Source organism: Vespa velutina, chromosome 2 (assembly GCF_912470025.1).
Source record: "Vespa velutina chromosome 2, iVesVel2.1, whole genome shotgun sequence".
Taxonomy (NCBI): domain Eukaryota; kingdom Metazoa; phylum Arthropoda; class Insecta; order Hymenoptera; family Vespidae; genus Vespa; species Vespa velutina.
In genome coordinates, this window is record NC_062189.1 from 7,681,099 (window position 1) to 7,692,076 (window position 10,978).

A 10,978-nucleotide genomic window follows, 5' to 3' on the forward strand; every position below is an offset into this window, starting at 1 on the left:
TACGCGGCAAATTAACTTATTCATTATTTCATATTTTGTACAAATTTATACATTTATATAAATTCATATAGACATTTCAAAGCTGGACTACAATAGAATGATAAACCCTATATAAAAATGTCAATTTTTGAACGAGTTCCGTCCGCAAAAGTCTAACACGTTCGGTATAATACATCAATTCTAGAATATATACTAATCTTATTTATAGAAAGCAGGTTAATCGTCCACTTAAATATTGAAAAACGAACTAATAAAAAAAAACACATAATTTAACTCGACTTTGAATGCCCGAAGTCTTGAAACTTTGGCTTTCCATGTATCTCAATTTCCATATTGTTAGAATCCCACTCAAACTGTGGAAAACTTATAGACTGCAGTGGCATGGTATCTTGCGTTTGTTGTACAATTTGTGAACCAAAATTTGTACTAGAAATATGTTGTTCCTGACATTGCATCATTGAATCAGGATTAGGTGAGTTCGGAGGTGTCTTCCTTAATCTTTTGTAATCGGAGAATCTGTTTAACGATACTTGATCTACGCATACAGCTTGAGTTGTGTGTCGTGTTTTATATAATATTGGACAACCTAAATCACCTTTTAAACTTAAACTGTATAAATTTGCAAGACGACGTAGCTTCTCCCGTTCGGCTTGACGCATAGGATGTAATTTAAGTTCACTTTGAGTTGGATCTTGTAGAAATCTTGATACTTTCTCATTTGCCGAAGTAATTATGGAATATCCAGGTTTATTGTCGACGTGACGACGACCAGCACGAATTTCTCTACCAGTGAGACCTTCACGAATTCGTTTAACTCTTTGTCTATATCTTTTTCTACTTTCATCAGTAGAATGTTCAAAGCTACCATGTAATATCATTTGGAATGTCGAATCTGTTCCTAATTTGTCTTCACTTGTGCTGTCTCCATCGTCCCACCAATTTGATTCAACTATCCAATCAGATTGTTCGTCATCTCCTAAGATAGGAAAAGTAAACGATAATTAAGTACTACGATAATATTTTTTTACATGATAATTATGTATCGCACTTCTTACGATTTACTTACCTTCACGATCCTCGTCATTTGTGATTATACCATTTTCGGAATCGCTAGAAGAAATACTTGAACTTGATATACGTGAGCAATCTACAGTATCTTCACCTTGTATTTTTCCTCGAATTTTTGATTTCGAGGTTCTGTTTGGTTTCAAAGAACGCATTTCACAATCGGTAGAACGTTCTCTGCATGATCTCTTACGTTTGCCACACCTAAAAGTAATAAAATTTAATACGTAATTTAGTTAGGATTAATTGGAACTTTGTGGAATCACAAAATATTACCATATGGCTCCATATTTATTTTTACAATCATTCCTGAGAACTCGTTTTTTTCCGCCTAAAGTAGTTGACATAATAGTAACTGTTTGAGATGTTGATGGATTTGAATCAGAATCAACGGCCATCTTTTTGAATTTTCTCTTACGTCTCGTGTTGGTCCTTGGTATGAAATTTTCATTGACAGAATCACTCTCTATGTTGCTCACATTATTTAGGTTGGAAAACCGTGCAAATCTTTTTGTTTGATTTGTGTCATCGCTGTCGGATTGATATTTAGAAGGTGTAGAATTTTTCAAAATGCGGATATCACAGATAGAAGATGAACTGTCATCCGAGTGCTTACTTATATTGAGTGATGCTGGAAAAAAATGCAATTCTTATTAAGCGGCTATATCTTTAATCTTTACTAAACTATTATTTAAAGATTACATGTGAACTGTAATTTAACTTCTTGTACATTGATATTTATAGAAAGACAATCTTGGTAATGACCCTCTGTATGCCTTGTAGAAGCGAACTGTAACTGATGTTATGTCATATGATTAGATCGGGTGGCATTCCATGTCTTCAACTTTTGTTTTTATAATCCTTATTGTTCTCAAAATTTGATTACTTTCTATTGTTTTATATGTCCTTACACTTACGAATATTCCCAGTAGAACGAGCTCTCCTCCTTATACCCCATCTACGTCTGACGTTAGCACTGTTACTGCTTTCTTCAAGGGCAAGGGTCAGATCATGCACAAGTGCCTCCATTTTTACTCTTAAGTCTGCAGGTACTGCTTTTAGAACACGCTCCATTTGAAGGATGCGTTTAATTCTATGAAACAAATATGAAAGTTACAACACGAATATTTGGAAACTAATTGAACATTTAATAAAATAAAAAAATTTACGTATGATTGTTACTTCTCAACTTTTTTGCACCCATCATATATATATATATATATATATATATGTATATATATATATATTACTTTTTATCTTTAATTTAATATTAAATAAAATTCTGTCGAGAAAATTTTGTTTCATAATTGTGTTACATTTTATCAAATATAGAAAAGTTTTTATTTACTAATACCATTTATTTACACTATAAAAAAGCAAAAGAAGCCAATTAATATAACGTATTTTTCTTAATATATATATATATATTATATATATTATGATTGTTATTTCTCAACTTTTTTGCAACCATACATATATATATATATATATTCGAGCGTACTCGTAATTTTTACACTAATACGTAATTCAAATTGATTATTACAAACTTTCACGCTACACACCTTGTATATATTATTCACAAGTAGTGAGTTGAACTTTAAACAGACGTCATCGTAATATAACAATTTATCTGTCGAGTAACAGTGAAAACAAAAAAAAAAGAGAAATACACTAAACGAGTCGATTTTATTTGACTTATTATCTCCGCGTCGTTTAGCACAGACCTTATGTTATATCGTAACTTGCAGAGGGAAATGGGATAATGACCGTATGTTTCTTGTGTGTTGCATGAACGCGCGTGGGTGTGTGGCGCAATAGTCGAGTCAATTCAATAGATACATACATATATGCAGGTATGTTGGCAGACATTTTGTTTTTTCTATTTCTAGATAATTTATTGAAAAATTTGACAAATTATTACTTGATTTATTTTTCTATTCAAGAATATTGCTAGCAGTAATTAAAAAGAGAAAAAAAAAGAATTTTTCATAGTAATTACATACATATGCACTACTATGATCGTATATAAATTGTTTAATTTTTGTTTTTTTTATTAATAAGACCAAGATGTCTGTGTGTGTATATATATATATATATATATATATATATATATATATATATATATATATATAATATTGACCAATGGAACGAACGCTCGTTTTAAAAGCTTGCATTTAATTTTACGAAATTATGCAGAAGTTGTTAATGTCTCGTATTGCAGCCAATGACGAAGAAGATAGAACCTGATCCAATTACATAGACGATAGGATAAAAATAAAAATGCAACAATTTGTATTTAAATAGAAGTATAAAAAGTTAACCAATTGCATTTCTTACATTGCACGTGCGTATAAAGAATTAATCATTATAAAACATTTTACTATATAATAAAAAAGCATGTATATATATAACAAAGAGAGAGAAAGCATATATAGAAAAGCAGAATTCTGATTGGACAGTTGCTAGGACAGGACTGAACAGTCAACAACAGGAAGCAGTTTACTGTAGAAAGCCACCCAAAGAGTATACTCTTCGGTATCGTTTCCGGTTTTGCATTCCACGGACGCTCCGCACCTCCCCAGAGTTTTCATTTTCCTTTTCGTCATCGGAAAGTCGTTATCATTAGTTGGACTTACGGATTTCTAGGTTAAAAATTAGTTCGAATGAAGTGAGAAACAGTGTTTGGATAAACGATAAAATCGTTTAAACGTGATGAACGAGAAGAGGTCGAGAAGTCGAGAAGACGGGGCCTGGCATTCGTGTAAATAGCGCGTAGTGGCGGTGTGTGCGCGCGTGTTATGCGCATCCGCGGACAGATGAGCGCGGGTTCGCGTTATCTAGACGCGTAAGACGGTTGTGTCTACGTTGCATTTTTTTTCTATATCTCTGAAACGTTTTTTTATTCGAACGATCGTTACTAAGGGGTAAAAACATCGAATTCATTGTATCTTTTTATTTCCCCATTGTTCCTCCCGCCCTTTTTCTCGTTGTATCCCTTTTTTCTCTTGCTCTCTCGCTTGATCTTTCTTTGTCGTCTCTCTTTCTCTTTCTGTCTTTCAATCTATTTCTCTCTCACTCTCTTTTTCCCTCTTCTTCTCTCCCTTCCTTTTTGCCTCTCTCTCTCTCTCTCTCTCTCTCTCTCTCTCTCTCTCTCTCTCTCTCTCTCTCTTCTTCCCACTCCCTTTCCCAGCGTTCTTCTCTATAAACGAGGATAGGGCTAAAGACGAGTCGCGTGTTGGTCCCGCGGGAGGGGGGACCGCAGGATGGATGGAACCAATGTGAATGGCGGGAACGCTAAAGTGGCGCGCGACGTTTCTAACCTAAACAGTGTTAGTATGCCGGATTTACAGGAGTCAGAGAACAAAACGGCTGTCGCCGAGACCATCGCCGAGACTGTCGCCGAGACCGTCGCCGAGACTGTCGCTGAGATCGCCTCTGATATGGACGGCCAAGAAGTGAACGGTGATTTGAAGGGTTCTACGAAGAAGACCCCTTCGACGGCGATCAAAACTAAATTGCGCAAGTTCAAGGCCAATTCAACGAGTAGTATCGAGAATGATGTTAGCCTTTCCACAACGAGGGGTGGACGAAAGCGTAAATTTTCGGAACCTGACGATGCTAGTTCTGAGGAATCCACCGAGTTTAATGGATTCGATTTACAAGAAGTCGATGAACTCGAAACGGGAAGTCATGTATTAAAAAAGCTCATCGGTAAACTTCCTTTTTTATATTCAATAATATCATTTTCTTTCTTTTTCTTTTGTTTTTCTTTTTTTCCGGCAATCCTGACTTTTAACAAATGATGAACAAAGGGTTATTAATGTTTTATGCTTGTTTGTAACTAGATCGTCTTGATCTTATTTCCATATTTGAATCTATCTTTTCTTTCTGCCTATAGCTGAGGCAGAAATTGCAGAGGCTCAACTTACGAAACGCTGTAGGTATTTGGTGCCAAAAAGGAACTTTGATGGTAAAAAGGATGACGATCAAGACTCTGATGAAAATAAAATGCTTATATATGATATGGAACAAATATTTGATATTGATAAAATCAAAAAAGAAAGAGAATCTGATACAGATTCTATCGGTATAGCGAATAGTATAGAATTAGAAATAGAACAGCAGAAAACCGAAGAATCATCTATTAAGTCTGTAAATTCATCATCTACAACTAGTAGTCCGTCTGCAATATCATTAAAATCTAAAGGGGGTCGGTTATCGCGTGGTGCAAGTCCAGGGAGTGCGCTAAAACAAAAATCAGCAATAGATATGTCAAATCCAGCTTTTAAGGAACCATTCAAGTATGGATGGAAACGAGAACTGGTATTCAGAGCTAGTAATGATTCTAGCCTTAAACGAATGGCTGACATATATTATTATACACCAAAGGGAAAAAAAGTAAGAAGTTTTAGAGAAGTTGCAGAATTCCGTAAGTTAATTCATATGAAAAATCAATATTTTTTGTATAAATTAATGCACTTTATATTTACAATTCTTTCACTAATTCTTCTTTTTTTATGTTTTTTGTTTCTTTTTTTATTTATTTTATTTTTTTATTTTATTTTTTTCTTTTTTTTCTTTTTTTCCTTTTTTTCTTTTTTTTTTTTTTTTCTTTTTTTATTGTAGTTCATTCAAGAGAATTAACAATAGATAATTTTACGTTCTTCAAAGAACCTATTGGCTTAGATGATCCTGAAAAAGAAATAATTCGAGATGCTAAAAGGATAAGGGTAAATTATTATTCTTTTATTATATTCTATTTAAATTAATTACTTCTTTCTATATATCGTGTTGAACTAGAAGTATGGGTATAATATTGCAGGGTTCAATAGGATCTGCACCTACACCACCAAGAAGATCTTTTGGTACTAAGAAAGTTATGCCTACACGTAAACCTATCGAAGAACATGCTCCAGCATCATCGCCTGCACCAGCAGTAGCTGTTCCACAAACAGCAGTATCAACTACATCAGCAAAAACTGCTGCTAAATCACCAAAAGCAGCTAGTAGTTTCAAAGTTAAAGTGCCTGCAAAGAAAACTCCACAAATAAGTATGTATCTATTTATATAAGAGATTAAAATATTACTTTTCTTTCTATATTATAGATAAATTAGACTTCTGGCACATTTATAAATTATATCAAATATTATAAAAATATTCTCACAATTGTTCTCTTTGAACAATGCATAGCAGAAATAAAAACATCATCAGAGGAGAGAGAGATGTTACCGCCACAACGAAATGCGGCGAGTACAAGAAGAAGTCAACAGCTAGTGGAAAAAGCACCACCTGTTAAAAGCAAACGATTATTAACGTAAGTACATTTTACATTTTACGTAAACGATTTTTGTGAATGTAATGTGTATTTATTTGATAAGTATGTTTGTTCTTTTATATATCAGTTCGATATAAGTAAAAGAAATTTACGTTGTTTTTAATGATCGTATACAGGATTTTCCCAAAAAAGTGAGTTCTGAATAAAATTTCAGGAAAATCATACGGTACAATTTTAATGATGACTACATTATACAAATTATTTAATTCCTATTTTCGATCGATTTTCTATGAAACTGGGTGAATTTAGGATTAATAAAAAATACAGTTAAACTGTTTTACTTTTTTTTTTTTATAGAAATTTACAAAACTGTCATAATTTAGTTAATTTACATCACACAACTGGAAAATGTTATTAGGAGTTGTGAATATATATATATATACATATAAGGCAGGGCATATGTTTTAGAAGCAATTACCTTCTATAATTTTCATAACACTACATATTTATCCAATTCTTTCTATATCCCATAAATCCTTATTATCTATTTTACATTCTCCTTCCACTTTTTCCCCCTATCAACGCACATCTTACAGGCCCAAAGTTCAAGAACCATGCAGCATAAGATGTTCAACAAGTATGGGACTGATTCCCAGTTTACAGTGTCGCGTATGCCTTTGCTTATATCATCCTGAGTGCGTAGATGGCTTGGAATTTTCAGGAAGTGATGATTATATTTGTAAGGTAGGTATTTATTAATTATATTGTAATAATAAATAAGACATGATCAATGTTGTTTATATTTCTGTATATTTCCGTATTTTAGAAATGTAGAATTATTTTTAAATATAATTATTTTTATATTTATATATTTTATTTATTTTTAATTTCCTGTAACTCTATTTGTGTTGTAGAATTGTCAACAAGATTCTACAGAAACTCATCAACATCAATCAATGAATCCATCTTTAACACCACCTCCGTTGATTCCAATCAGCATGTTAGGCACGCAAAATGCAAAACAAAAGCCACAAACAAGCTTAACTCCACCAAAATTACAAAGAATTCCAAAATCAGAGAACGTGGATATACAGTCACGTAGTACTAGTAAATTTTCTAAAACAGCAACAATGACAAGTTCGACTTCGCTGTCGGAGAAAAAAGAGGATACTTGGTTTCCTCAATCAGAGAATGAATTTTTGCAAAGTCATGATGGAATATTACCAAAACCAGCGCAAAATATTGCTTTGATGGGAGGCAAAAGATATATAGTTGTACCAAAGAATAATGCTATGGCAGTTCAACCAGCAATTACAGTAAAACCTGATAAAATTGGTGACAAACCACCAATGTTACAGGAAAGTTCTTTAATTGACATATCCAATACAATGGAAAATTCAACCATCACAAATACAAGTGTTTCATCTTCGAAAAAAATATCTGGTGCCAATGATATGACTGAAAGTGTTTATGATAAAGAATTGTCTAAGGACGTTTCTGCTTCGTATGGATCTGATGACACGAATGAAATGGACAGTAATATCAGTACAAATACTTCGATCAATATGAATACACAATTAGAAAATCAAATTTTTAATACAAAAGCATATTCATCGATTGAAACAAGAAGAATGAGTACTAGATCACCTATTAAAAAACCAATGTCTTCAATGGCAATACAAAATAATATAAGTACATTTGGTATAGACAGTGAAATGAATAGAACAGATATAAAACAAATAGTAATTAATGCGAATATAATGCAGATGGGTAATAGGTAAGTGTTTTTAAAACATATGAGCAGAGGCATTCTTATTTTACTTTATTCTGTTAAGCTTGTCCTATGAATAAGTTATAATTTAAGGCAACTCTCTTTTGAGGTTTTGGCAGTTGCTTTGTACATATTGTATTTACAAGATCAGTATGCTATGCCTTTACAAAACAACAATGAGAACATAATGGCATCAGTAGTTTATCTTTATACGATTTTCTTAAATATTATATATATATATATAGTTGCTTCTAATAAAAAAGCTTTAATGTGCATCGAAATAATTTATAATAATGCATATTTATACAATGCAGCGAGAGAGGGAACTAGTCGATTCAATTATGTTTCAAATAAGAATTATACAAAGTAGATTATTATTTATATACTTGGTATATCGAAGCTGCTTGTGTAAAATTGTAAATGCAATATATACTGGTGTTTATTATATTTGCAAATATAAAACTTCTATATAAAAAATGAATTTGATTTTATCTTATGATCGAAGCACACTGCCTTAGCTTCTTAGAAATGCAGCCAAAATCTTGACTAATATTCGACCAAAAAAGAAAAGAAAAAGAAAAAAGAAAAGAAAAAAAAAAAGAAAAAGAAAAGAAAAAAGAATAAACCAAACAAAAAAAAAACAATGATCATGTAATCTGATCGTTGTGGGTTCCCTATAATTGTAGTATTAAAGTAAAGATTAGAATTTACAAAATATCCAATTGAAGATAGATATTAAGAAAGTATCAAAATATAAAAATAAGAAATAATTAGTCGCTCAATTCGTAAAATAAAATTTATTATATTTACTTAAAACAAATGATTTTTTGCGAAAAATTTATAATATTGAAAAATATAATTTGTAATATGTATATATATACATATTTATGTATGTATATATTTATGTATGTATGTATGTATGTATATTGGTTATAGATAATGTTTCCTTACATTAATACTACAATTATAGATTCAGCTATTAATAAGTGCTTCATTAAAAAAAAATCTAATTCATTTTTACTTTTTATATTTACAGATATAAAGACATGTGCGAGCCGAAACACAAAAAAAATCTTAGTGCGTTTTCCCAAAAAATTGTCCTATATCCTTCTCCTCTGTCAATCCTGTATTTCATATATATATTTTTTTTTATTTGACTTTTTTAATTTAATATATTATCATCATTTTAAGATACTACCGTGTAATACAATCAGATTATCGTCTATATTTCTAGAACATTCTTTTTACGAATTTTTATGTATTTTATATAAAATGTCATTTATTACACATGAAAAGATATTTACAAATTGGCAACTTATGTATATAAGCATATATATTTAAAAAAAAAAAAAAAACAAAAATAATACTAGAATATTAATAACATGGTATTTTCCATATTTGTTGTTGCCTTCATATGTATTCATGTATAATACATATTTATATGAACGTATATACGTATATACATACTGGTAGTATATATAGTCTAGCGAATAAGATTATATATATATATATATGTATGTGTATATATATATATATATATATATATATATATATATATAGCTAGTGTATTCAGATTATAATAAGCAATGATATCAATGAGTTTATATTTTAACTAATCAAACAATTACTTTGATGTTTACAGAAGAAAACAAAATCAACAGGAGTCAAATCTACAACATCACTTTATGGATAATGTATGTGCGGGTTATCATGCATTATTACGAATTTTTCAATATCTCAAGGTGCAAGAATTGTTACGTGCAGCTCGTGTTTGTAAAATGTGGCGAGATTTGGCTGCACATCCTTCTTTATGGAAAACAGTAAGGATGAAGAATAGCCAAGTAACGGATTGGGATGGTTTAGCAGATACATTGCAAAGACATGGCACACAGCATTTGGATCTCAGGAAAATGCTTGTAGCTGGAGAATCAGATAGTATTTGGAGAAAATTTCTATCTGTAATACCTAGAGTGACGAGCCTTGTTAAATTAGAGCTATGTAGATGCCCCGTCATGGTGGTAGAAGAAGTCATTAAAAATTGCCCGCAATTACAAGTATTGAGTGCAATGACAATCAAATGTGATTCTTTAAATTTACAATCTATTGGTAATCTTAAACAATGCCAAGAATTAAGACTTAAAGCAATAAGTGGAATGTCTTTGCAAGAAGATCTTACACCAATAAAAGAATTAACACAATTAACACAATTGGTAAGTTGTCATTCAAATTATTGTTCTATGATGCATTTGTATAATTATCGATTTTTTATTCAACTGTTATAATTATTTGTAGAGTTTAACATCAGTTAAGGAACTTGGAAAGAAGAAAATTGATATAATACAGACATTAATAAATTTAGAAACATTAGAATTAGGGGAGTGTTCAGATTTTCCAGATAAGTTTGGAACATCTGTTTTAATAAAATTACAAAAACTAGAACGCCTCCGACTTGAAAAAGGTCAAGGATCTTGTTGTACATTTGACATCTTAGAAGGTGTTTCGAAATTGGAAAATTTAAACCAAATGGAGTTAGTTAATTTCGATGTAAAAAATGGTTTTGATAAGTGTCTTGCTAATTGTAAAAATATTAAGAGGTTATTGATTATACCGACCTACATATCACAATCAGCTACTTCAAATAACATGGTATTAGGTGGTGTTACCGAATTGTCACATAATTTAACACATTTTGTTTGGGGCGTTACTCTTGAATTGTTAAGAGTTACAGAATTATTTGTTGACCAGTGCAATTTAATGAACAAACAGGTTACTGGCGATTCTATACCAGTTTTGAAACCAGTACCCTGTTTAAAATTAATCGAAGATGTCGAGGATGAAAATGATAACCAAAAAGGTATGTTGAAAT

General features: G+C 31.2%; 2 protein-coding genes across 5 annotated transcripts in view; one reads left to right on the forward strand and one right to left on the reverse strand.

Annotated features, from left to right (window-relative positions):
- LOC124946748 (G patch domain-containing protein 2) lies at positions 1–2,935 on the reverse strand. Of its 2 annotated transcripts, XM_047487924.1 has the most exons (6): positions 2,628–2,881; positions 1,977–2,158; positions 1,796–1,861; positions 1,342–1,696; positions 1,067–1,269; positions 1–976 (listed from the first exon to the last, which is right to left on the reverse strand). In XM_047487924.1, exons 2-6 carry the CDS (start codon positions 2,137–2,139, stop codon positions 270–272), a joined length of 1,494 nt encoding a protein of 497 aa, XP_047343880.1. In that variant the 5' UTR covers positions 2,140–2,158; positions 2,628–2,881; the 3' UTR covers positions 1–269. The 2 variants fall into 2 exon arrangements, with proteins under 2 accessions (XP_047343880.1, XP_047343881.1); XM_047487925.1 differs by lacking the exons at positions 1,796–1,861; positions 2,628–2,881 and adding an exon at positions 2,909–2,935 and having other exon boundaries at positions 1,983–2,158.
- LOC124946744 overlaps positions 2,660–10,978 on the forward strand; it is a 10,182-nt gene continuing 1,863 nt past the window's right edge. Inside the window, exons 1-11 of one of the 3 annotated variants that reach the window (XM_047487917.1) lie at positions 2,660–2,918; positions 3,287–3,409; positions 3,525–4,776; positions 4,964–5,494; positions 5,692–5,795; positions 5,888–6,116; positions 6,257–6,380; positions 6,938–7,085; positions 7,256–8,118; positions 9,755–10,322; positions 10,405–10,966. In XM_047487917.1, the coding sequence (XP_047343873.1) occupies positions 4,329–4,776; positions 4,964–5,494; positions 5,692–5,795; positions 5,888–6,116; positions 6,257–6,380; positions 6,938–7,085; positions 7,256–8,118; positions 9,755–10,322; positions 10,405–10,966 (3,577 nt within the window). In that variant the 5' untranslated portion in view covers positions 2,660–2,918; positions 3,287–3,409; positions 3,525–4,328. Of the gene's footprint in view, positions 2,919–3,286; positions 4,777–4,963; positions 5,495–5,691; positions 5,796–5,887; positions 6,117–6,256; positions 6,381–6,937; positions 7,086–7,255; positions 8,119–9,754; positions 10,323–10,404; positions 10,967–10,978 lie in introns of all 3 variants that reach the window. The other 2 variants (XM_047487919.1, XM_047487918.1) reach the window with 2 other exon arrangements.

Bases quoted from the DNA above. Each gene is read 5' to 3' on its own strand.
- LOC124946748 (XM_047487924.1), bottom strand. From the start codon at position 2,139: ATGGAGCGTGTTCTAAAAGCAGTACCTGCAGACTTAAGAGTAAAAATG. The intron at 1,697-1,795 runs GTACAAGAAGTT...ATTTTTTTCCAG, and splicing joins GTCTTTCTATAAATATCAAT to CATCACTCAATATAAGTAAG. The intron at 977-1,066 runs GTAAGTAAATCG...TTCCTATCTTAG, and splicing joins AAATGACGAGGATCGTGAAG to GAGATGACGAACAATCTGAT.